The sequence below is a fragment of the Dermacentor albipictus genome, chromosome 8 (assembly GCF_038994185.2).
Source record: "Dermacentor albipictus isolate Rhodes 1998 colony chromosome 8, USDA_Dalb.pri_finalv2, whole genome shotgun sequence".
Taxonomy (NCBI): Eukaryota; Metazoa; Arthropoda; class Arachnida; order Ixodida; family Ixodidae; genus Dermacentor; species Dermacentor albipictus.
In genome coordinates this window covers 4,264,564-4,292,152 of record NC_091828.1, presented here as the reverse complement: position 1 = coordinate 4,292,152, position 27,589 = coordinate 4,264,564, and the positions used below count along the sequence as shown (strand labels likewise).

Below are 27,589 nucleotides of genomic sequence, written 5' to 3'. Positions count from 1 at the left end.
GTTAGGGACAAAAAGTAAAAGTACGAGCTTTTTCCTGATTCGCCATTCCACACAACATGTCTTTGTGACTATATGTACATGCAGGTGATCCATAGATGACAAATATTCAGTTCAGTAGAATCTCATTACAATATACACTTGGTTGTAAGAGACATCTGAAAATGGTTTGGTTGGTTTTCCGATGTTTGCCACGTTAACAACACTGTACACAAGAGACACCTTTGTTACTAACGACTTTTTAAGTATTCACTACTTCGAAGGGACACAACCCAGACACATTCACTTCATGCACCTTGTGTGCTCCGAAGGGCGTAAAGATCACGCAATCCTCACACAAGTCAATTGCGCATGTCTCTTTAGCATCAACTGGAAAAGGAGGGCAACGGGGACAGTGCAGGGCAGAAAGTGTCGACAGTTGAAGCTGACGAGCGTCTAAGAGCACCTCAAAGGCACTGCGAGCAACAAGGCTTGCAAAGTGAAGTGTTTAACTTCCAGAAGTTAGGAAGGAAGCTAACACAATCTACAGTCACTAAAAAGCTGTGAATGTCTTCTTTAAAGGGCCCCTAAACCACCGAGGTTGAAATTTAGTTGCGGTGTTGCAGTTGTACATGTTAAGGCAACGAACATGTAGCCACGGGAATTTTTCGAAACGGTGCAGTAATAGTGCAGCTACGTGTTTGATTGTTGAAAAGTAGTCCCCGCTCATTTTACTCCTTCATCTGGTACGCGCCATCTGGACAGTATCGTCTTTTCCTCGCCTAGTACACCTCCAAATGTTACGGGACAGGCCATCACCAACGAGCTCTGTTGCTGCCGCGCAGGCCCGTCGTCCTGCGAGCGGTGGCGCTAATGACCTCGCCAATACAATGGAACTGTATGGTGACTCTAGTTGAAGAGCCCCATAGGGAGACCCTTCTGTTGGCGTTTCTGTTCTTTGCCCCCATTGGCTGCCCACAATGGCATCGCTAGCAACGCGACGAAGAAGAAGGAGTGTGTATTTGCTTGCAGGCCTTGCCGGCAGTCGTACACTTTGTTCGACCAATCGACAGCACTGGAAACCGGTGACATCATCAGAGACAGCCTGGTGATGTCAGGACAAACTGGGGGGGAAGCAGGATAGGTCCAGAGAGGCGCACGGGGTCGTTTTCTTCATATTGTGGTGCGCCCACAGTGCTACGCACTGTGGCGTTTGGCATCGCCAATTGTGACGACATTCTGATTTTGATGCGCGTGTTTACTTGAAATGTTCAAAAAGTGTCGAGGAGTGGTTTAGGGGCCCTTTGAGCCACCCTGAGCAATTATTTCTTCAGATATCTCTAAACATACTTTAGTGATGATGCATAATAAAGTGATCTAGTCTGGCTCCTCAGTGTTTTAAAATTTTTGGTTTCGAGAGACATGTTTCCCATGCCACTTGAGTATCTCTTCTAATGAGGCTTAACTGTAATGTACACACACAATTGTGTAACTCCTCCTCCAAGTATTATTCATAGGGCCTGGTCACTGATGTGCAAAGCCTGTGGTTAAGTTTTGATGTCCGTACTTTTTAGAGTTATGTTTATTAATTCAGGCTGTTTTTATTGGTTCTTCGGTGCAGGAGACAATGCCAACGAAATTATTGGCCCTGATGACGAGAGCCCTCAAGGGACAAACGACATCTCTGTTGCAGAAATGAGCGCGATACCACCTGGAGTTACCATGACAGGTGGCACGGCAGCAATAGATACAGAGACGGCCATGTCTACTGCAGCTGCAACAGTGTACGAGGCAAGCAGCAACGTGTCAGCATCAGCAGCAGTGTCAGAAGGAACCGCACCAGGCGCGGTACAGCAACATGTGTGCTATCACTGTGCCTTTTTTGTAGTGCATACAACTCATTTACTCAACATACAAAAGCTTTTCACCACGACTGAGCCAGTGTTCTTGTGCAGCAAGTGCAAGACTAAGTTAGGTGTTATAACACAGTACAAGCATCACTTTAAGATACGCAAACATATTACAGTTGTTGCCTCCCCAGCCAGCCCACATAGCGACAACAATGTGGAACACATGGTGGGACACACCTCTTCCCCATTAAAAGATAGTAGAGACTGTCAGTGTTGTTGCTAAAATAACTGGTCTTTGTAGGCAACTAGAAGGACAACACAGGTGTCATAAGATAGTTGTTTATGTTGTTGTTGAAGAGGTAAAAAAGAAGTTTGATGCAGCTGAAGGGCCAACTGATATTGAGCAAATCAAAGCAACCACCTGAGAAAGCAACACTATCGAAATTTGCGTATCTATGTGCCGCCAACTCTGGTAAGGATGGCATAGGACAGAAGTGTGATGAAAATCACACAGACACTGTTGTTCCATCACTGGTCACAGTGAGCAGTGACTTGTAGGGCAAGTTCATCTTGAAACTTAAAACTTGAAACTATATAAGCAGGTGGTTCTTCAAAAATAAAACCAGTTGTTAGAAAGCGCTCGTCCTCGTGTTTCTTCTATTCTTCGTCCCTGTTTGTTGCGCACCATAAGTTTCAAGATGAATTTGTTCCAACTAGGCCGACTCGCAGTCTTGTAGGGCAAGATAGTCAACTGAAACGAACATTATGGCATAGTGTCATGCTCCTATGTGACCACTTTCCATGTTATTTTGCATGATACAGCTCAATCTCCAGAACCGAGACTGCAACTTGTCTGTAAAAAACTTTCACAAAAAATTATTCACAACACTATTAACACAGCAGTATCTTCTTTTTTTTGTGGGTTTGAGGTTCCCGGGTGTCCATTATTCTAAAAATTGCGGAAAAAAAGAACATGTGTCGTACTTACACCTTTTCAACAAGTACGAGGGGGACAGAACTTTTCTAGTCATGCATCTTCATCACACTATCAAGTTTTTAAATGCCTTTTATAATTATTATTACCAGTTATATCTGAGTGCATTGTATGCATTTAGCAGGTGTAAAATCAGGTCAGTTGGATCAGATGCCTTATCTGCAAAAGAGCCCTATATTCAAGAAATTTGAATTAAATAGGTACGTTAAAGACGCAGTCTTTCAGCACTTTGTTGCGTGTGGTTTAAGCATTGCTCAATACTTTTGTCGATGGCAGTTTCAACCGGCACAGCACTGCGCTTTGACACGGTCACGTGTCTTCAAAGCGGTGTTTACCATTTGTGTTGATCTGTTTGTGTATTCATAGAGCAAGTTTTTAACTTATTTTTTTCCGCATTGTGCTTGCACTAAGCTTGTGTAAGGCAGTTACAAAATGGGCGTCACTATAACGAACCGTTCTGTTGAGCTTACACTTGCAAATAATAGTGTTCAGATGGCTGCACTTCTATGTAGGTGCACCGATAGCTTCGTGTATGTTCTCATGTTTGTATAAAGCTTATATAAGCTAGTTACAAAATGTATGTCACTAAGCATTGTGATATTCTTTAAAGAAGTGCTTGGTTGGTTTTACACATGTGAATTAGTATTGCGGCGGTGGTATTTCCATGTAGGCCCACTGCTAGCTTTCTGTGTGCTCACGTGTTTGTATTAAGCTTTTACAAGGGAGTTACAGCATGTACGTCACTAAGGGCGGTGATATTTTTAAAGAACTGCTTTGTTGGCTTTACACCTGTGAGTAATAGTACTCGGGTGCCACTAGTCATGTGTAGGTAGACAGGGACCATTTGTATACATTATGCTCATGTAAAGCAGTTACAAAGTGTATGTCACTAATCACTGTGATATTTGTTGAAGAATTGCTGTGATGGTTTTACACATGTGAATAATAGTGGTCAGGACACAGTACTTGCGATGTATAGTTGAATTTATACACTGCCAAGGCATGGGCTGTATAAGCACCAAAAGAAATGTGTCATTATATTGTTGTGATTATTACTGTTCGGATTTTAATTACCTCTAATAACATTTTTTCTTCTATCTATTGAGGTATGGCAATTTGTCATGCAACCGAACTGAGGACCTGAACTTCTGCATACAAATGAACAGTTACTTTAAGAGTATACTCCTCATATTCTGAGAAGCCAGTTTAACAAATATTGTACTACAATGGTTCAAAAATGACAGAGCTGACAGGGATTCACAGAGAGTTCTGCACTGGCTGAAGGACTGCCTCGCACTGGAGTTGGTAATGTTGCGTTTATTGGAGAGTAGAACATAAATTGCACTTCTAATAAAAATGTGACAGTCAATGCAGAAACAAGGCAGACGAGCAGGTGTGGCACATTTCTTTCAGGGCCCTCCATGCCTACTACTGCATTTCTAGTCTTCCTGTGCTCTTCGTATAAGCCCCTGTTCAGCCAAGGTTTTTACTCCATGACAGTTGTTCTACTGGGTTCATAGCAATATTGAAGAAAAAAATGCAATGGTTTTCAAGAACTTTCGAGACCGCGACACAGTAACTTCAAGGACCTCGTGCGATTTTTTTAGTAGTTTGGACAGGCAATAACATGTTCAACAACATCGGTAACTTTAATGCAAACAAAAGAATACAAAACAAATCGCATTTCACTGATTTCAAACATTTGAAAAGCTGCTAATTTGCCTTTCACCGCCCATCACTAAACGCACACAAGGAAGCATTTCAAGAAAGCGCTCGAAGTTTTTCTGCAATAGCACAATTAACTACTTGGACCTGCAACATTTGTAGTTTTTGAATACTGTTTGGTTTGACAGTGTATGGGATGTCATCTGTTGCCTCAACTTTTCACCACCAAATAAGCAATAGTCATTTGTAATTTCCTTTTATTGTGTCTGTAGCTCTCAATTTACTCATCACGGCTTTTCTTTGAAAGCCTAAACTGTTGAGCTTCCTGCTTCTGCTCCTCCAAGTAAATTCGTCGCCGGTTCCATGTGCCTAAAACTGGTATCTGGAGCTCCTTTGTAATTTCAACTTTAAGGATCTCGCTTTCCTTCTATTACCTCCACAGACAATTATCTGTGACATGCGAAGAGTGTCACAGAAGGGAAAAAAATGCTTGGCAATGTCTGCTAAGTCTAGCCAAGAGTACAAATTTAAGGATTTTCCAGTACTTCTAAAAATTCCAGGGTTTTCAATGCCTTGAAAATGGCATATTAGAGATAAAGGGTTTTCAAGGATCGCTACAAACCCTGGATTCTAGCACCTCGACCTAATAATTCCGAGCAGTCACGCCTCATGGTAGGCAGCAAATAGCCAGGAAAAATGACTTTAAAATCCTGCTTAAGTTTGCTCACGCCTACTCTGAAGTCCGCTTGGAATTGGGCCACTGACTCTGAGGAGCCGCCTAGGGAGCGGTATATCAGTGACCCTAATTTGATCTGATTTCCTGCCTGCATGCGTGGCCAGGACTTCGCTAAGAGGGTATTGGGACGAGTACTAGCACTCTGTTTGGGGAAGTAGAAGTACTCGGTCTGGTGGAGTGCCATTACCCCTGCGGTGAGAGTATTAGCACTCTGCAGAAGAGTACTAGCAATCCCTTGCGGTGGAGTAACAAAACTCTGTCAACAGGAGTTGACCTACTCTCTCTCAAGAGGGTCGATCGACTCTCGAAAAGAGAGTGAAATATGGGACAAGCTGCTACTCCCTCAAAGAGAGTGCCCGGCACTCTCTTTGTTTTTAGAAAGTGGGGACGCGAGATGGCTGACACACGATCTCTCTTGGCTGGCCTTTTCTGCTGCTTTACTGCTCGCTGGCTGGATGGATCACCTTTCTCCGGTGCTGTCTTGTTCCGCGATCTTGAGCACGCGCGCGCGCGGTGGAGCAATTCCGAGTGAAAAAGTAGAGCGCTCGCTACGCGTTCCTTTGAACTGCGGCGGCCTGTGTTCTCTTAGAAGCAAAACGATGTGTTCTTTGCTCAGCGTGCATGAAATAAACATTGCGATGTTCGGGGCCAGCCATTCACAGTTGAAGCAGAAGATTACGCTACGTTTTGTTCTCTATTGCCGCAAGAGTAGAACGGGCATTATACTCTCTCTCTGAAAGGGAGAGCGAGAAGCACATTTCACTCTCTCCTTGGTGAGAGAGTGAACAATGCATTTCACTCTCCTCGACAGTTTGCGAGAGTAAAACGACGCTTTGAAGAGCGAACCGGCCGCTTCACTCCTGCGATACCCTTCCTAGTTTTTAGAGTGTAGTACAATCGGACGATGACGACGAGTACGACGAAGAGGCTAAAAGCGCGCGAGAGCCCTGCAGCCGTCGCCGCTGCTCATAGCTGTTTTACCAATTGTAACCTTGTATACAGTTGTAAGTTGTAAAGGTACGCCATCACCGCAAATATTTTTTCTTGTGGAAGTGTTGCGTAAGCCGGCTCCGCGCGCTCATTCCGTCAACCAAGCTTCGAAGCGGTCACCTTCTTGATTGCGCCGGCGCAACAGCTGCAAGCCTGCATAATGACGGCGGAGCAGTCACAAGCTATTGTGATTCTTTTGCACTCTCGGGGCCTGCGAACTTGATTGCGTGGATGGCTCAGACGTCAGTGACAGGATCGTCATGTACGAGCGCGTGAGCCTAACCCGTCAGCCTAAGAGCCGAAGCCCTAGCAGGCCGCCTCGGCCTTTGGGCTCCCCGTCTTCAAGAATGCTCACTTTCGGCGGTTTTAATATCGGGTTACCTCCACCAAGATACCGTGTGGATGTCACAGAATCTCATGGATCCGCCCATGTCGTTCTGTGAGATATCGACGCCTGCATCTTGTCTATTAGAACTTCCTTAAGAGTTACAAACAACGCCTCGAGTCAGCTTTACGTTGTACCATCGACAGTCTTAGCTCTGCCACACCCGTCCCTTCATTGTACTTTTTTCTGCCTTCACAAAAACATCTTATGCGGCCACAAACTGTCCCTCAACGGCCAGGAACGCCTTCTCGTCGTGCAGCAATATGAACCGTCCAACGGAATGTCACTAGCTGCGTCCTATGCCCACGCTGAAAGTGATTGAGATTTAGGGTGGAGACTTCCGGTTATCACTGTAAAATATAACACCAACAAGTTTCGCTTGCCGTTTAGCGGAATAAAGGTGATCCTATGGTAAAGTTTTTACCTGAGTGTTAAAAAATTGATGCTGCTGTTCGAAAACCCTCGGCTAAAATAAAATAAATAAATTATCAAGCAACAGACTGTGGGCCTGCAGTTTGTTCCGCTGCTTCGAAGTTCCTTAATTCGCTTTTTTATATTTTCTAATAGGAGCGCAGAAGTGTTGCAGTAAAAAGGAGCCCACTGTCCTGGTCTCCTTTTTTCTGCAACACTTCTCCAGCTCTCCTTTCCAAGACATAATGTCAAACCATCCAGCCCAGTAGCTTACTGTTCCGAGACACGTTTTTACGACGCGGTAACTGTCCCAGGTCGGTTTAGTGCAACTGGGAAAGTTACCATTTCCTGGCGCAAACGAACACGAGTCAGTATTTGCAAATGTAGCTCGGTGGAGGTCACTATCACCATGCGCTATCAAACTGTGTGAACAGTGCGCCTTCGGTGTTACGTGTAAAACGTAAAAGCACCTCACAACTCTATCATAACTGCAGCTCCTTATTGACTAGCTTTTGGAGACGCCTTGTCACGTTAGAAATCAGAGTTATGTGCACGGGGCAAATTTATATATTAAACTTATATATTAATCAAAATCCACTGCGGTTGCTCACTTATTTGTGCCACAGAACCTAGACAACACCTTAATATTGAGAATATCCATAACAAACCTCTGGATGTAGTAGTCCTCCAGCTTGTCAAAACGCCAAGGAAAACCCATCTTTCGCATGAAGCTAGTGACGTTTGGATTAGACATCCTGCAGAAAGAAGAACAATCATCAGCATCACCATCATCAGCCTATTTTATGTCCACTGCAGGACGAAGCCCTCCACCTGCGATATCCAATTACCTCTGTCCTGCGCCAACCATTTCCACGTAGCACTTGCGAATTCTTAAAGAACACCAACTTTTATGAATAATATGTGCAGTCGCCCACGCAGCATTCGCCAACATTGGATAGTCTGTAGAATATTGTTTGATCATTGGTTAGAATGCCAAACAGTGGATTCTGCAAGGCGCGAACGTAGTGATAGTTTTATACGATGGGAAATACAATCGCTGACAGTAATGGCGCAAAATACTGGAGTTCAAAATATATCTCTTATAATTGCGATAGCAAATATATAAGTGCTCTCCGCACATTTGTGCCATCTCCGCAATGTTCCGTAATAAGGCCAAGTGCGATAATATCGCCAGCTCTCACCGTACGCTGTGTAGCACGGGTGAGAGCGTGCGATGGGTGAGCCTAAAGTCCCTTGATGATTTGAAAGTAGCGACACTCTCTGAACTCTGCCGCCGCCGCGCGACCTCCTCGCCTCCTCCTCGCCCCTTGCGCTTTCCCCCCGCGGTAACCAGTTTCGCCCCGTTTATCTGCTCGACGATTGCTCTCCCTGCCGTTGCCCTTGGAAACGCGCGGATCTTGAGTTTTGCTTGTGTTTTTCTTTTTCGTTCGCGCCATTTTCCTCCTGAGCACGGCTGGCTCGGCGCTTTAGCTCGGCGTAGCTAAAGTCCCTTGATAATTTGAAAGTACCGCGACTCTTTGAACTCTGCCGCCGCCGCGCGACCTCCTCGCCTCCTCCTCGCCCCTTGCGTGTCCCCCCCGCGGCAACCAGTTTTGCCCCCGTTTTTCTGCACGACGATTGGTCTCCCTGCCGTTCGATTTTTCGATATTCGATTGCGGACGGTGGGGTGAAAGGAGCTCGGGTAAATCTAGGGTAATCGAGACGGCTACCCATCCGCCTTGGTGCCTGCCTGCTCGCGGACCCAGCCTGGCCAGTCTACACACGAGCGGCTGATGGTCCGCTTCGGCAGCCATTCAGGAATCATCGGAAATAGAGAACGGCTCTGGCGGTTGACGGTGCGCCCTGGTGCCAGTGCCCGTGGTCCCTCCTGAGAGCTGCTGACGAGACCGAGCGGCACCACCGTACAGTGTCTAAAATAGGGAAGTGTGTGTACCGCGCCGCCGGCTTTGAAGCCTTTCCGCGATGCATCGGAAAGAGAGGTCCAGGTGGCGCTGGCAGCCGGTTACACGTAAAGTCCCTTGATAATTTGAAAGTACCGCCACTCTTTGAACTCTGCCGCCGCCGCGCGACCTCCTCGCCTCCTCCTCGCCCCTTGCGCGTCCCCCCCACGGCAACCAGTTTTGCCCCCGTTTTCCTGCACGACGATTGGTCTCCCTGCCGTTGCCCTTGGAAACGCGCGGATCTTGAGTCTTGCTTGTGTTTTTCTTTTTCGTTCGCGCCATTTTCCTCCTCAGCACGGCTGGCTCGGCGCTTTAGCTCGGCGTAGCGAACGTTGAAAGCTGTGTTTCCTGCTGTATAAGCTAGCGCTATGCCTTGCTGTTGCGCATATAACTGCAACAAGAAGCCTGAGCATGGTTATGCCGTTTTTGTGATACCGCAAGGAAAGCGTGACGGCTTGCGCAAGAAGCAGTGGCTGCATAACATCGGCCGAAAGAACTTTGTTCCGACAAAGAACAGCGTTGTTTGCGAGGTGAGGCGTCTCTCATTGCTCGTAGCAAATCATATCGTAATGCATCTAGTAATTCTTCCGGCCTGCTCACCAGCGTTTTTGTTGCGGCAATTTGTACGTTGCATAAAAATGCGGTTGCCCTCAGTAACGTATTACTATAAATGTATGAAGACGTTTTACTCATCCCGCCTGAGTGACTAACTCTTCTCTAATTGTTCTAGCTACATTTCACTGAAGACCAATTTGAGCCGCGCATATTACAAAGACTCGGGAAAAAAAAAGCTGAAGCTGAAAAAAGTTTGCTTTCGCTGACTTTCATTGCCATTAATTTATCATTTGTTTAATTCAATCGGTAAGCACTAGTAATTTCCCCTATGTTGTCCTTCGCGTCTTTGTTGGCTTCTCATGATATCTTACCACTGCTGTGTTCTCTTGAGCGTCTCTTTTTCTCATAATTCTACACTAGCATTGATTCTGATGTTGAATATTATATTCAGTACTATTATTATTGTTGTCGAATATTCTATTTTATGTTCTCGGTTACGTGTATCTTGTCAACCAACGTTAGTGCGTGTACATAAAAATAAAACATTCTGCTGACAATGCTGTTTGATTTTCGTTGCTAGAAATGTTTTGTGATGCTTAATACAAATCAAATTTAAATATGCTACTACATAATGTAACAAAATTTCGTTGTGAACTATTACAATACGTTATCCAAAGGCGTTTCTCTTGCCTAAAGATATAGAATGTCTTCTCCTATAGATATACCGAGTATTTCTTAACGCTTCCTTGACGGCGACCCCTAAAGAATATTCATTAGATGCCTTTCCTCGGCTTCTACTACTGTAGTCAATGAGCGGTTGCCGGCACCGCTTTTTCACACTGAAATTCCGCAATCGTCCTATTCAGTTTACAGACCACAGCAAAAAAGCTATAACTTTCACATTGTGAAGACAAAGGCACGGACAGTCGATGCACTCGCGACTAATTAAGGCATGCTGAATATATTAACTGCGGTGCACATACGCGCACAGGCAAGAAAAAAGGGTGCCAGGTGTTCTTATTTATCGCCCAAGAGAAGCGAGCGTGAAAGCCTTCTAAAGCTTACTGCGGTAAGACATCCTTCATCCAACTTAATCGGCCTTAATCCCCTATAATGTACCTTAATCCCTCCTAATTCACCCTAATCCACCTTCATCCACCTTAATCCAGCCTAGTCCTTCTTTATACACCTTTATATTTACTAATGCACCTTAATTCACCATCATTCACCCTAATCCACTTTCATCGACTTTAACCCTCCTTAATACACCCGAATTAATCTTAATCCAATCACTAATCAATCATAACTTTGCTAATCAATAATCATGTCTTATACACGGGTGCACATGCTTTGGTTCGCTTCCCGCCTTCTTTCGGTCACGCGATATTTTCTCTAGGTGACAACACGACCTTGAAACAGAGGTCTAAGACTTTTGCTTAATATGCCGCACACAAAGGGATGTGTCACAAGCAATACTAGATCAGACGCACAAAGTAAAGCATCTCATCATGCGGCAGAAAAACTGTCTGGAGTTTAAACTCGCCTCAAAAGCTCCGTTTACATCGGTATACACCGTTCATACGGCTTTAGGAAAAAACCAACCCCGTCATAAATGTTGCCTCTAGCATTATCGATGCTGTTATTAACATTTCTCAAAATTTTCAACCCCACTGGGGCGCGCAACTGGCCCAAAATAACACGCCTCCATAGAATCCTGCGGCCCGTCCGCGGGAGCCAGGGAGGAATAGCGTGCCGTGCGCAGCCGGCGGGCGAGGAGAATCGAGGAGGAAAGCGCCGTGAGGAGGAGAGTGTCGCTACTTTCAAACATCAAGGGGCTTTAGTTACACGTAAAGTCCCTTGATACGCGACCGAGGAGGCGGCGCGAGGAGGAGGCGCGACCTCCTCACCTCCTCCTCGCCCCTTGCGTGTCCCCCCCCCGCGGCAACTAGTTTTGCCCCCGTTTTTCTGAACGACGATTGGTCTCCCTGCCGTTGCCCTTGGAAACGCGCGGATCTTGAGTTTTGCTTGTGTTTTTCTTCTTCGTTCGCGCCATTTTCCTCCTGAGCACGGCTGGCTCGGTGCTTTAGCTCGGCGTAGCGAACGTTGTGCGCAGTGTTTCTGGTCTATGTGCTAGCGCCATGCCGGGCTGTTGCGCATATAACTTCAGCAAGAAGCCTGAGGATGGTTATGCCGTTTTTATGATACCACAACGAAAGCGTAACGGCTTGCGTAGGAAGCAGTGGCTGCATGACATTGGTCGAAGCAACTTTGTTCTGACAAAGAACAGCGTTGTTTGCGAGCTGAGGAGTCTTTCTTATAGCTCTAGCAAAGCATCCCGTAATGCTGCATTATTTTATCATTCTTGCGGCCTGCTCACGAGCGATTTTGTTGCGGTTGTCCTCAGTATGCTTAATATTCTGGGGTCGCTCCATCACTTCGCACGTCGCTAACTGTTGTTATTCAGTCGGAAGCGCAGTATTATTGATTCTGCTTTGCGCCCTGAAAAAATTAGTGGCAAGTATCCCCGTAGTATTGCAGGTGATGAGCGTTCACAAGTCAAAATTGAGCTTTTTTTAAGTTTTAAGGCGAAAGCATTTAGATCTTTGTTTCAAGGTCGCGTTCTAAACTGGAAGTATCACGTGACCCAAGGAAGGCCAGAGGGGACCCAAAGCACGTCCACCCTATATGAAAGAATGATTACCCGTTACTTAATGAATCATTAGTGGTTGACATAAGGTGGATTAGGGAGGATTAAGGTTGATTAGAGTGTGTTAAAGAAGATTAAGGTGAATTAGAGTGCATTGCGAAGGATTAAGATGCATGAATAAAGATTTAGGTGCGTGGAGGAGAATTAAGGCGGATTATGGTGGATTAATGTGAAGTGTTGATGAAAGGGTATTAAGACCGATTGGGGATGGATTAGGGTGCATGAACAACAATCCAATCAGTAATCAATCATTACTTTGGTAATCATTAATCATCTCTTATACGCGGCTGCACATGCTTTGGTTCGCTTCCCGCCTTCCTTCGGTCACGTGATATTTTCTGTAGCTCACAACGGGACCTTGAAACAGAGGTCTAAGGCTTACGCTTAATAAGCCACACACAAAGGGATGTGTCACAAGCAATACTAGACCAGACGCACGAAGTAAAGCATCTGATCATGTGGCAGAAAAATTGTCTGGAGTATAGAACTCACCTCAAAGCTCCCTTTAAATCAGTATACCCCGTTCATACGGCTTTAAGAAAAAAACCAACCTCCTCATAAACGTTGCCTTCAGCATTATCGATGCTGTTATTAGCATTGCTCAAAATTTTCAACCCCACTGGGGCGCGCAACTGGCCCAATATAACACGCCTCCATAGAATCCTGCGGCCCGTCCGCGGGAGCCCAGGAGGAATAGCGTGCCGTGCGCAGCCGGCGGGCGAGGAGAATCAAGGAGGAAAGCGCCGTGAGGAGGAGAGTGTCGCTACTTTCAAATCATCAAGGGGCTTTAGGTGAGCCAAGGACGCTGGCTCCATCTCACGCGCGCAAGGGGAGACGGCGGAGACACTGGTGTGGGAGTGGGAGGGGGGGGGGGGGGGGGTTCTACTCCAGCGGCGGGGGCGTACGGCGCGACTGAGCTCCGTCGCGAGGGCCCTACTTTGAAAGCGACCTGCGATGGGGTTAGATTGTATGTGTACCGATGGCTTAGAGCTTCGTGTGTGCTGCGTTTTCGCCACTTAATTTGTGCTGAAGTGAGAAACAGCACGAAGGTCTGCTCACTTGCTGCCGCCGCGCATCCTCGTGCCAACGTTTTGACAGAGAGTGTCCAGGGTCATCAAGTCAGATGTGTTCATGTTCTCCTGTGCGTGCGTGACACCGTACTTGGTAACGTAGTCCCTAAGCGAATGTTTACAAATTTCTGCGGCCAATAAATCTACTATCTTTACTTCACAAAGGTGTCGAATAATTTGCTATCGCAATCAATACTGCGCCTTTCGGGCGAAGCTACCACTCTCTTTGCCTTGCTGGATCGACCGTCTGTCATTCCTGTTTGAGATCGGCGATTTCGCTTACTTTCGACTACTATTTCTCATTATCTTAGCCCTTCCTTCCTATATTCCGCGGCCTTTGGTTCAAGACCTCTGTCATCATCATCATCATCATCAGCCTGGTTGCGCCCACTGCAGGGCAAAGGCCTCTCCCATGCTTCTCCAACAACCCCGGTCATGTACTAATTGTGGCCATGCCGTGCCTGCAAACTTCTTAATCTCATCCGCCTGATTAACTGATTAACTGATTAACTGATGGGACGCGGGTCCCATCAGTTAATCTGGAACATTTGACGACTGATCTATAAAAGCCGACGCGCTTGACCCGCTGATAATTATATAAGCTAAAAAGAAATGACCTCATTGTATTCCCATGGCACGGTAAATTACGTCACTCAGGGCTACGATCCCCTTAGGAAAATTAGGTTATATTACCAGCTAGTAGCGCTGCGGCCGCGTGTACCACTAACACTTACCAGCATAGGAAGCTGACCTCGTCCCCTCCTAGGTGCAGGTACTGGTCCGGAAACACACGCGCAATCTCGGCGAAGAAATGGCCAAGAAAAGCGTATGTCTCGTTGCGCGTCGGGTCAACCGGCCCAAGCCGGCCATTCGGCACGTGGCCATCATAGCACGTGGTCAGCAGCTCGGGATATGCCTCGCCCCAGGAAAGCGTGTGGCCTGAGGGAACGGCAGGGAAGACGAGGCAGACAATGGTTTATAATGATTGCAATTTTTGCATACTTTATTTGCACATGTCAAGATCACAAACGAAAACAAACATGCAAACAATACAGGAAATAAAATTAAATTATGGGGTTTTACGTGCCAAAACCACTTTCTGATTATGAGGCACGCCGTAGTGGAGGACTCCGGAAATTTCGACCACCTGGGGTTCTTTAACGTGCACCTAAAGCTAAGTACACGGGTGTTTTCGCATTTCGCCCCCATCGAACAATACAGGAAGATACAGGGTGATAAGATAAAATAATTAAATTTTCTTTCAAGTAACCGCTTACTGGTAGAAAATGCTGCGTAGAAGTGAAAAACTGGCAGTGATACTAATGCTCGATTGCAAAAGCAGCTCCCTGTAAAAAACACTAATTCACGTTACCAGAAATATTGAATTGCGTTTTAAGGAGCATACTCAAAAAAAAAACTTCTTTTACATCCTGCATTAGTAAAAATCGCAGCGCGAAGCAAAAAAGTACATATGCTGTTATGTAATAGGATATGAATGACTCTCTCTGGAGAACAAATTATTAAAATACGTTAGTACAGGACTCCATGTAGGCGGTGAGAAATGAAGGCGCATGTTCCACGCAACACTCGGCACGGCAGTACATATTGACACGTGTACTTATCTTTATCGCGCAACCACGTTTCGCCGCTTAACAACTGTAATCGCAGAGTGAGGGACGCGCCTGCATGTATCCGACGTTTCTGGAAAGTTATCGACGCTTCTATCCGCGTGTCTGTTGTCGCCGAACCTTGTGTTATCAGATTTCATCGCGTGACACGAATGGTGTAGAACTTTGTGGAAGACACGCGGTTCCCATCAGTTAATCTGGAACATTCGACGACTGATCTATAAAAGCCGACGCGCTTGACCCGCTGATCAGATTTTCGACGATCGCCGAGCGTGTTCGCCGCTTTCGTTGTGCTATAAGTGTAGCCTGTCTTGTGGGCACAGGTTCGCCCAATAAAAGCTAGTTTTGTATTCCACCGTACTGCTTCTTTCGTCACTGTCACTACCACGTGACATCTGGTGGAGGTGCTTGTGCGTTCATGTACCGAACGCCCCCGCAAAGCCGCGATCCAAGCCCAAAGCCCGAGGACAAAACTAACATCGCGGAAGAACAGCGTGCTAGCCGCAGACTGCAAGGACTGCCCCCAGAGCACGGACTTCTACCTGAGTCGACAAAGAAGATCGTGGTCAAAACAACCCCAATGGCTGCCCCAGCGTCCCCCGTTATCCTACAACAACCTCGGGACCCACCGACCTTCCATGGAGTAGCGACTGAAGACCCAGAATCCTGGTTGGAGACCTACGAACGAATCGCGACTTTTAACAACTGGGACTCCGACGACAAGCTGCGGCATGTATACTTTGCCTTAGAAGATGCCGCCAGAACGTGGTTTGAGAACCGGGAGTCGACCTTGACAACATGGGACCTCTTCCGTACCGGCTTCCTGCGCACCATTACGAGCGTCGTGCGCAAGGAAAGGGCCGAAGCCATGCTGGACGCCCGAGTGCAGCTACCTAACGAGAACGTCGCCATCTTCACGGAAGAAATGAAACGTCTGTTCCGCCATGCCGACCCGGATATGCCTGAGGAGAAGAAAGTCCACCTTCTCATGCGTGGTGTGAAGGAAGAACTTTTCGGCACAATGATACGAAGCCCACCGAAGACCGTAGAAGAGTTCCTTCGCGAGGCCACCAGCATCGAGAAGACACTTGAAATGCGGAACCGGCAATTCAACCGCCGTACAAGCTCTACCCACTACGCCGGAGTTCAGTCACTCGCCGCCGACGACCTACGCGAGACTATCCGAGCTGTCGTGCGGGAGGAGCTACAAAAGCTGTTCCCATCATCACAGCCTCAAGTGGCTTCGATTGCCGACGCCGTGCGTGAGGAGCTCCAACAACAACTTGGAGTAGCCCCTGAATCGCCGCAGCGAGAGCCGCAAGCGATGCACGACCGCCAGCACGACCACCCGTCGCCCAGCGCACCTACGCGAGGAAGACGGACATCTGGCGTGCTCCTGACCACCGCCCGCTCTGGTACCACTGCGGAGAAGCGAGTCACGTCTACCGACGATGTCCGTACAGGGAGGTGGGACTGCGAGGTTTCGCCGTCAACGCGCCGCGTCCACAGCTTGGCGAGCGCCCACGTGACATCGCCGATTACCTCGCCGCTACTCAGTGGAGCCCTCGACGGCCGTCCCGTTCGCCATCACCAGGCCGCTACCTGTCGCCGCAGCGCCGACCATACACTGGCCCAGCCCGGGGCCGGTCAGCGAGCCCATACCCGGAAAACTAAAAGCAGCAACCGATGGAGGTGCGGTTGCTGTTCGTCGAACTGACCAAGATCCTCCGCCGCCGACGAAGACGACGAAGAAACCATCTCGACGACCTAATGACGACACGCCGCCGTCCCGACGAAGTCTCGAAGCCAAAACTACACCGAGGAAAGACGACTTGACGACGCGACGTTCCAACTTCATTTCAACACGACGCAGCCGTGATCCAACGCCAAGACCTAACTGCAATGCCAGACAAAGAACAACCGACCTCGACGTGCTTCTCGACGGCCACAAAGTCACTGCCTTAGTCGACACAGGGGCCGATTACTCCGTAATGAGTGGACACATCGCCGCCCAGTTGAAGAAAGTGAAGACCGCATGGGAAGGCCCTCAGATTCGCACCACTGGAGGACACCTCATCACGCCGACTGGGATCTGCACGGCAAGAATAACCATTCATGACCGGACTTACCCTGCCACCTTCGTTATCCTCCAACAGTGTTCACGAGACGTCATTCTCGGTATGGACTTCCTGGACCAACACGGCGCAATCATCAACCTCAAGTCGAAGTCAGTAACGCTGTCGGAAGATAAAGCAATGCCGCCGGAGAGCCCTCGTAGTCACCACGCCTTGAGTGTGCTTGAAGATCAAGTGAGCATACCGCCTCGCTGCAGCATTGTTATTTCGGTCAGCACCGAAACACCCGCTGACGTAGAAGCCGTCATCGAAGGCGACCAACGTCTACTGCTAGACCGTGAAATTTGCGTCGCAAGAGGGATCGCTCGACTGCATGGAGGGAAAACTGAAGTGTTGCTGACAAACTTCAGCCAGGAGTTCAAGCACATCAACAAGGGCACGACGATCGCGTACATCGAGGAAATTCTGGAAACAAGTAATGCGTTTGTCCTATCGGATTCCGCCGCATCTACCCCGACGACCATGGTTCCCGAACCAGACTACGACATTAATCCAAATCTCCCTATGATTAAGCAACAGCAGCTGAGAAGTCTGCTCCGACGATACAAAGGCTGCTTTTCGACGTCATCGAGGATTCGACAAACACCAGTCGCCAAGCATCGCATAATCACCGAGGAATGCGCTCGACCACTCCGTCAGAGCCCTTACCGAGTTTCGGCGCGAGAACGTGAAGCTATAAGAGAACAAGTCGACGAAATGCTGCGCGACGACATCATCCAGCCATCGAAAAGCCCGTGGGCATCCCCTGTTGTTCTGGTAAAGAAAAAGGACGGAACCCTACGTTTCTGCGTCGATTATCGGCGTCTGAACAAGATCACGAAGAAGGACGTATACCCCCTCCCACGGATAGACGACGCATTGGATCGGCTCTGCAACGCTAAATACTTCTCGTCCATGGATCTCAAGTCTGGCTATTGGCAAATAGAAGTCGACGAAAGAGATCGCGAAAAGACCGCCTTCATCACCCCAGACGGCCTCTACGAGTTCAAGGTTATGCCATTCGGACTGTGCTCGGCGCCTGCAACGTTCCAGCGCGTGATGGACACGGTTTTAGCAGGATTGAAGTGGCAGACCTGTCTCGTATACTTGGATGACGTCGTCGTCTTCGCCGAAAATTTCGACGTTCACCTTAGGCGGCTGGCAACAGTACTAGAGGCCATCAGGACATCAGGACTTACTCTGAAGCCGGAAAAGTCCCGCTTCGCTTACGAGGAGCTTCCATTTTTAGGCCACGTCATCAGCAAATCTGGAGTCCGCCCCGACCCGCAGAAGGCAGCTGCCACAGCAAAGTTCCCACAGCCCTTCGACAAGAAGGCAGTGCGTAGATTTCTTGGCATGTGCGCCTACTACAGGTGATTTGTCAAGAACTTTTCACGCATCGCGGAGCCGCTGACGCAGCTAACTAAATGTGACGTCGAGTTCAAGTGGGAAACGCCGCAGGCCGAGGCATTTCAAGAACTCAAACGACGCATGCAGTCGCCGCCCGTACTTGCGCACTTCGACGAGAACGCCGATACCGAAATCCACACTGACGCCAGTAGCCTAGGCCTCGGCGCCGTCCTGGTCCAGAGAAAAGATGGACATGAACACGTGATAGCTACCGCTAGCCGGTCGTTGTCAAAAGCGGAAGGCAATTATTCTGCAACCGAAAAGGAATGCTTCGCCATCGTTTGGGCTACAGCGAAATTTCGCCCTTACCTATATGGCAGGCCATTCAAACTCGTCAGCGACCATCACGCCTTGTGCTGGCTAGCGAATTTAAAGGATCCCTCAGGACGGCTGGCACGGTGGAGCCTCAGACTACAAGAATACGACATCACTGTAACATACAAGTCCGGACGAAAACACTCAGACGCCGATTGCCTATCACGCGCCCCCATTGACCCGCCGCCGCAAGATGGCGAGGATGACGACGCCTTCCTTGGTATAATAAGCGCGGAAGACTTCGCCGAACAACAACGAGCGGACCCGGAACTTAAAGGCCTCGTCGATTATTTGGAAGGGCACACCGACGTTGTCCCCAGGGCATTTAAGCGCGGATTATCTTCCTTCACGCTTCAAGACAGTCTACTCGTGAAGAAGAACTTCTCACCAGTCCGCGCCAATTACCTTCTTGTTGTCCCGTCAGGACTTCGTCCAGAAGTATTGCACGCCCTACATGACGATCCGACCGCTGGACACCTCGGTTTTTCCCGGACACTATCGAGGATTCAAGAAAAGTATTATTGGCCGCGCCTGACCGCCGACGTCGCCCGTTATGTCAGAACATGCCGAGACTGTCAGCGACGCAAGACACCGCCGACAAGGCCAGCCGGATTACTACAGCCAATCGAGCCTCCTTGCCGACCATTCCAGCAGATCGGGATGGACTTGCTGGGACCCTTTCCGACGTCAACAACCGGAAATAAGTGGATCGTCGTGGCGACAGACTACCTCACCCGCTTCGCTGAAACTAAAGCACTGACGAAAGGTAGCGCAGCCGAAGTGGCGAAATTCTATGTCGAAAACATCCTGCTTCGACATGGCGCCCCAGAAGTCCTCATCACCGACAGAGGAACGGCCTTTACAGCGGATCTTACCCAAGCCATTCTGAAATACAGTCATACAAGGCACAGGAGGACCACGGCCTACCACCCGCAGACGAATGGCCTTACGGAGCGGCTGAATAAGACCCTCGCCGACATGCTAGCGATGTACGTCGACGTCGAACACAAGACCTGGGATGCCGTCCTGCCGTACGTAACATTCGCTTACAACACGGCGGTGCAAGAAACAACACAGATCACGCCGTTTAAGCTGGTTTACGGCAGGAACCCGACGACGACGCTCGACGCCATGCTGCCCCACATCACTGACGAAGAGAATGTTGACGTCGCTAGCTATCTCCAGCGCGCCGAAGAAGCCCGACAGCTCGCCCGCCTACGGATCAAGACCCAGCAGCGTACCGACAACCGACACTACAACCTCCGAAGACGCTTCGTCGAGTACCAGCCCGGCGACCGTGTTTGGGTATGGACCCCGATACGCCGGCGAGGACTCAGTGAAAAGCTGCTGCGACGCTATTTCGGACCCTACAAGGTCATCCGACGTATTGGCGCACTAGACTATGAGGCCGTGCCAGACGGCATTTCGCACTCACAGCGGCGCCGCGCACGATCTGAAGTGGTCCACGTGGTGCGCCTTAAACCATTTTACGGACGCTGATGAACTTCCTTAGTTTGTTGTTTTCTTTGCTACGAGTGCTTTTCTTTGTTACTTTCGTTTGTTTGCAGCATCGGGTCGATGCTTTTTTTAAGAGGGGGGTAATGACACGTGTACTTATCTTTATCGCGCAACCACGTTTCGCCGCTTAACAACTGTAATCGCAGAGTGAGGGACGCGCCTGCATGTATCCGACGTTCCTGGAAAGTTATCGACGCTTCTATCCGCGTGTCTGTTGTCGCCGAACCTTGTGTTATCAGATTTCATCGCGTGACACGAATGGTGTAGAACTTTGTGGAAGACACGCGGGTCCCATCAGTTAATCTGGAACATTCGACGACTGATCTATAAAAGCCGACGCGCTTGACCCGCTGATCAGATTTTCGACGATCGCCGAGCGTGTTCGCCGCTTTCGTTGTGCTATAAGTGTAGCCTGTTTTGTGGGCACAGGTTCGCCCAATAAAAGCTGGTTTTGTATTCCACCGTACTGCTTCTTTCGTCACCGTTACTACCACGTGACAATATGAAATGAATGAAGTATTCATGAAATCATTCTTAAGCGTAGACTATTTTGTGCCTGAACGTCTTCCATAGAGAAAATGTTTACCCCTGAGGCATGGATGCATCAGGCATTCCACGAGTGTAATTCAACAAGAAATGACGTTTATGAACAGCACGGAATGGGTATGTATAGCACAATGCGTGATAACCACGTGTGGTCCTAATAAGTGTCACACTCTACTGACGAGCTGGCGCGTGCGCTCGCATGACAGACGAGCCTAGGATGACACACTGTCTTCACATTTCTTGTCCAGATTTGTTGCACAAATCCTTGCCACTGCTTCAACTGCTATAGAAATCAATGTCCAACGGTTCCACAGGAATAGGCTGTCCGTGCTGACTAAAGCCATTCCAACCAATCAGTGCACGCTCTATGGTCACTACTCCATGTTCTGCTAAGGAGCCTCAGCGAATCTTAATCCGCATCTACAGCCACTGTAGTCATCCCCCCGCTTGACCACTCGATCGCAACGTAAATTCGGGCGAACGCTTTAAAGCATGCATATTCGGTATTTCACGTTATCTCATTTTTATCCTACCAAATCCATAAACAACGCCCAGCATGGGAGCATCCGCAGCTTCGAAAGTAGTGCGACCTTTCCTACTGACGTACATTACTGAAATGAATCTCGGTGTCATGCCAGCTCGACGCCAAAGGCTAGCTATTTTCTCACAATCACGCAACATCGTAAAAGCCTCTCTCTCTTCCGCCCCCCCCCATTTACTATGCTGATTTCATGCCAAAACCACTCTTACAATTTGTTAGAGCACCGCACCAAAAAGTGATGAACTGCATGATTTTCACGTTATCGAAAACGTCAGGCACGAATTCAGGTCTGCATGCATAACCTTTTCAAGTGTTCAGCGCAGAAACTTGAAGAACGGAAAAAATTCCAGATACACACTGGCTTACGGCTTATAGGAAGATGGACAACGAATGACCGTTCCTACCTTTCTAGCATATCAGCGCAACACTAACGCACACTTCGCCAAACTTTTCTATTGCTCTCGATCCAATTATCACTCGCGTCATTTCGACATTCTGCCTCTGCACAACAAATCATTTATCAAATCGCGTCAGCAAAGAACAGCCTTCGAGACTACTCTAGCATTATTGTCAAAAAATTACGCGACGGCTCGTTAGCCGCGTAGTGCAGCACGCCAGCGTACTGCGGCACTTCAGCTGCAGCACGCTTGCCTCTTTTTCATTTGTGCGCTGTAACGCGCAGGCAAAAGGACGAAATGACAAGATTATTAATTGTGTCTGAACAATAGGTAATCTGACAAAGAGTGTGTTAGTATTCTTCCGATATCCTTATCGTGGAAAGAAACGTTATTCTTCCCTGGTTCATAGAATTCACGTGCTTGATGTTGTATTGGGAATAAAAAGCCGTGATTCGCGTTTTTATAAGTTTCTGCGCTAAATACTAGAAAAAGTGTACAAACAATGCACAAATCCAGCACTTGCAAAGCTCATTCACAAGCAGTCGCCTTTCAGCCGGCCCAACTATAACTCGCTCATGAGATAAACGCGAAGAAAGGGGGTTAACCGAGGGGCCCGATTTTTATTAGTCATATCATGAGAAGCCAACAAACACTGACACCAAGGACAGCATAGGGGAAATTACTTGTGCTTAATAAACGAAATAAAGAAACGATAAATTAACGGAAACTAAAGTGGATGAAAAAACAACTTACCGCAGGTGGGAACCGAACCCACAACTTTCGCATTTCGCGTGCGATGCTTTACCAACTGAGCTACCACGGCGGCGTTTCTCCATTCACTTCCTTGGGTATTTACGTGTAATAGTAAATACCCTCTTCCCTTCTTCTTCTTCTTTCTCCTTTTATTCCCTTTACCCCTTTCCCCAGCACAGGGTAGCCAGCCGGTACTTACACTGGCTAACCTCCCTGTCTTTCCTCTCCTTTGCCTCCTCCTCCTACGTGTAATAGTAGAACCCTGGGACTGTTAGCCAGTGCCACCACTCACAGACCTTGGCGGCGGACGTGGAACGTCCTTTTTGCCGCAGGAATCACGAGAACGTGATCTTTATGGGTGAAGGCAAATGTTCAATAAACCCACATATGGTACCTGAATGCATCAATGTTGCCGTATTCGAGACCCTTGTTATGTAATAAACGAGAAGAAAGGGGGTTAACCGAGGGGCCCGATTTTTATTAGTCATATCATGAGAAGCCAACAAATGCTGACACCAAGGACAACGTAGGGGAAATTACTTGTGCTTAATAAATGAAATAAATAAACGATAAATTAACGGAAACTAAAGTGGATGAAAAAACAACTTACCGCAGGTGGGAACCGAACCCACAACTTTCGCATTTCGCGTGCGATGCTTTACCAACTGAGCTACCACGGCGGCGTTTCTCCATTCACTTCCTTGGGTATTTACGTGTAATAGTAAATACCCTCTTCCCTTCTTCTTCTTCTTTCTCCTTTTATTCCCTTTACCCCTTTCCCCAGCACAGGGTAGCCAGCCGGTACTTACACTGGCTAACCTCCCTGTCTTTCCTCTCCTTTGCCTCCTCCTCCTACGTGTAATAGTAGAACCCTGGGACTGTTAGCCAGTGCCACCACTCACAGACCTTGGCGGCGGACGTGGAACGTCCTTTTTGCCGCAGGAATCACGAGAACGTGATCTTTATGGGTGAAGGCAAATGTTCAATAAACCCACATATGGTACCTGAATGCATCAATGTTGCCGTATTCGAGACCCTTGTTATGTAATAAACGAGAAGAAAGGGGGTTAACCGAGGGGCCCGATTTTTATTAGTCATATCATGAGAAGCCAACAAATGCTGACACCAAGGACAACGTAGGGGAAATTACTTGTGCTTAATAAATGAAATAAATAAACGATAAATTAACGGAAAATAAATTGAATGAATAAACAATTTGCCGGAGGTGGGAACTGAACCCACAACCTTCGCATTTCATCCACTTGCATTTCATCCAAGTTCTTTTTTCATTCACTTTAATTTCCGTTATTTTATTGTTTCTCTATTTCATTTATTAGGCAGAAGTAATTTCCCCTATGTTGTCTTTGGTGTCAGTGTTTGTTAGCTTCTGATGACATTGTTGATGAGATGTGACATAGTGTGAAATTAATTGCTTGTCGCTGAATACGAACTCCCGGACATCTTTAAGATATGCCAAAGTATGTTGGCTATTAGTATTTTCGTTGTTTTTTGCACTCTGCGAGAATGTTTCCATCATGGCCGTTCACTGAACCTTTCATTTCGATTACCAAATTACCAATTGTCAAGTGCCAATTTAACCACTGCAGTGGGTATGTGAAATGAAAAAAAGTAATAGACCATGTAATGGTGTTGGATCGATGACAAGCTACCGCCCACAATGGAAATAGACGAGCCACTTGTCTCGGGTCGCTAGTACTCAACTTAGCCGCGTTTTCACTGTGCTTTAACCATGAACGAATCCAGACTTGTCCCTTTCCTTATGCTCTTCAGCGAAATAGAACTTGAACAAATTATTTTAACGCCGCTCCAATGTGTTCTTTTGGTAGAAGAGACAAATAATTATTTAAAGAAAATTGGTACCGTAATTCATGGTTATTCGTCTGTATAAACTACTACAAAAACAAAATAAGTCTTACCGGCTAAAGCTAAAGTATCTATGTCTGATTACTCCACGCCAAAGATATGCGCCGTTCTGACTGAGCATCGCTGAATCTTTAGGGATGAGGCACAGCTAAATCAAAAGAAAATATCAAGACAGCCCTCCCTCACCAGGCGTGTCGAATTCGGCCATAACTCGAATGCCTCTGGCAGCGGCTTCGTCAATAACGTACTGCACTTCAGTGGGCTTGTACACATGAGTCTCGTGGTCAAAGGCCCCCTGAAACATCGGTTAAAAGCACTGTTATTGCACTGTGAATAAGCCGGAGCGGCATTGTCATTGAACCAGCTGCAGAAAAAAGGTTTGCCTTTACACACTTGCCTTTACGTGAGCTCCAGCTTCCCACCCCAGTCTAAACCGAAGCATATCGGGTCAGGCTTTGAGACGCATACTCTACTTCATTTTAGCAGTTCATAGCATCAGTGTGACAAAAGCCGATGAGTGAGTGAGTAAAGGCTTTATTAACAATCACGAAATTTATGCATGATGGTTGGGGCCCCTATTACAGGGCCTCACTGGCACGAGCGACTCGCTCAGCTTGGTCCAGAAGAGCCAATTGGCACTCCCGACCCTCATCCGCTAGCCATGCCTGCCACTGCCTGTTCCTCATTAGTGGATGTTGGTGTAGCTAATGAAGTCTGATAAATTCATTGCCTGTTACACATCATAATTCATGAATTTTTTAGCCTTACGGAAAATCGTCCTTTTAGTTTTATATAAATATTGATACAGCACTACTGACGTAAACGCCAAAGTGCAAACGCTGTAGAAAAGAACGAAGAAACGGTATCGTTCCGTATGCGAGTTGTCGATATTTTGTTGGTCTTGCATCTAAGTAATTTATTTGCTGTGAAGTACGTTACGTTGTGTTTTACGTACGTAACAATACATCACAGAACACTAAACATTGTATTGCTCCCCCTAACTGGCATGCTGCATATTGACCATATCAAATTAAGGTTGCTGTTTCTCTTAATCCAACCCATATGCAATACGCACTATGCAACATGCACCATGCTATACTTCGTTATATTATGTCTACTTATGTTTTATGCTTATTTATGAGGCTTACGATTTGTTTGTTATCGGTTGTACAGGATTTTGTATCGATTGGGGTTGTATCGGTTATGATTACTGAGGTATGGTTGATAAATTGTACTCCTACGTGTACCGACCCGTCCACTCCCTGTAAGGGTCTGTATAAGGCTGACAGTATTTTTCAAATAAAATAATAAATAAATACTTTATCTCGAACGTAAAAAAATGCTCGAAATATATTTCTTGCCTCTATCTGCTCAAATTAAGGCACTCATCCAAGCTCCCAACGATTCTGAACTTAAACTTACAGAGCAAACACCTAAGACGGACCACAAAAGGGAGATACGACGCACACTGGCGCTGACTAACAACTTTATTTCTTCGTCGTCTGTGCATATATAAACCCTAGTCCACACAGCCGCGCAGGCGCACAGGTTACATTACTGAGATCTGCCAAATTATTACATACGTGAACGTAGGAATTCAAATTCATGTGGGTGCAGGGACAAAGATATATCATTGATGCAATTACCGCCTTGTCTTTTTATGTGGTAGGCCTCTAAGGCAAGCCGCGCATGCTCGTCCTTGCTTTTGCCAAGTATCTACGTCCGATCAAGTCGCGCCGCACAATTGCTGCAAGAGTTTATATGCGTAACAAGGTGAGCTCCTCTATCTACATTTTTGTTTACATTTTGCGCATGTTCCCTGGGTCACTCATTGACGCAACGCCCTGTCTGGCGAACGTACGTCTTACCACATGAGAGTGGAATGGCATAAACCACGCCGACAGCACACGACACGTATGAGGCACCATGCCGAATTTATCATCCTCTTCTGGTCTCTCCGCAGGTGAGGGAGCGTAGCTTTGAAACTTGTTAGCCGCAGAAAAAGCTAAAGGAACGCCATGCCTGCAAGCAACTTTCTTGAGTTAATGAATGACCTTATGTGGATAAGGGACCACTACAGGCCTTCCCGTTTCACGTACGTCATGTCATGTTTCACTTACGTGTGAACGTCATGTGTGTTGGGAGTATCAACCTCGTGCGAAAAATGAACTTTTGTCCTTTACGTCTGCGCACTCGAAGATTGTGAAAAGAGGCATTGCGTCCTCATGTATGGAATTGGCTCTTAAGAGTTCGTGTGTGTAGAAGATGCAAGAAAGTTTTGATAATCAGATCAGCCGACTTCTGGCACCTGGGTTCCCTATGTCGCTTTTGACTGCCGTGGTTGAAGCTGTGAGTCAGAGTAGAAAAACCCCAAACAGGCCGGCCGCCGAACGTGAAACGCGAAGGTCTGCGGTGGTCTCTTGTATACATGAGGTCGCCCATCAACTCAAGAAAGTAGCTTACAGGCATGGCGTTCCTTCAGCTTTTCCTGCGCCTAACAAGCTTTCAAAGCTATGCTCCCGGACCTGCGCGTTTGTGGGGCCTAGGCTTTATGTATGCATCGACGACAAAGAAATAAAGAAGTTTTTAGTCAGCACCAGTGTGTGTCCTATCTTCCTTTTGTGGTCCGTCTTAGGTGCGTGCTCTGTAACTTTAAGTTCAGAATTATGTACCAACTAGGCCTAAATGAAGTTTTGCTTAAACTCCCGACAATTCTGCCCCACAATAGTGGTGCTTCATTTGTATTTTTAATTTGTTTACAGAAATTGTTCTTTATTACGCATTGTGCGACAGAGGAATTTAGTTGTTAACAAGTTATTGCAGCTGTCATCATCATCATCTTCATCATCACCATAATCATAATAAGCCTATTTTATATCCATTGCAGGACGAAGGCCTCTCGCTGCGATCTCCAGTTACCCCTGTCCTGAGCCAGCTGAGTCCAACTAGAACCCGCGAATTTTCTATTTTCATCGCCCCAGCTAGTCATCAGCCATTCTCGACTGCGCTTCCCTTCTATTGGGACCTACTCCGTCACCTCAATGGTCCACCGATTATATACCCGCACATTACATGACCTGCACAGCTCCATCTTTTTTTCTCTTCGTGTCAATTAGAATATCGGCTATACCCGTTTGCTCTGTGATCCAAACGGCTATATTTCTGTCTGTCAACGTTATGCC

At 47.3% G+C, this 27,589-nt stretch overlaps 1 protein-coding gene across 1 annotated transcript in view; it reads right to left on the bottom strand.

Moving 5' to 3' along the window:
• LOC135921156 (beta-hexosaminidase subunit alpha-like) overlaps positions 1-27,589 on the bottom strand; it is a 274,254-nt gene that overhangs the window by 103,338 nt on the left and 143,327 nt on the right. Inside the window, exons 7-9 of the mRNA XM_065455467.1 lie at positions 24,594-24,702; positions 14,035-14,239; positions 7,676-7,762 (exon numbers count right to left, since the gene is read on the bottom strand). Coding sequence (XP_065311539.1) covers positions 7,676-7,762; positions 14,035-14,239; positions 24,594-24,702 — 401 coding nt within the window. The remainder of the gene's footprint in view (positions 1-7,675; positions 7,763-14,034; positions 14,240-24,593; positions 24,703-27,589) is intronic.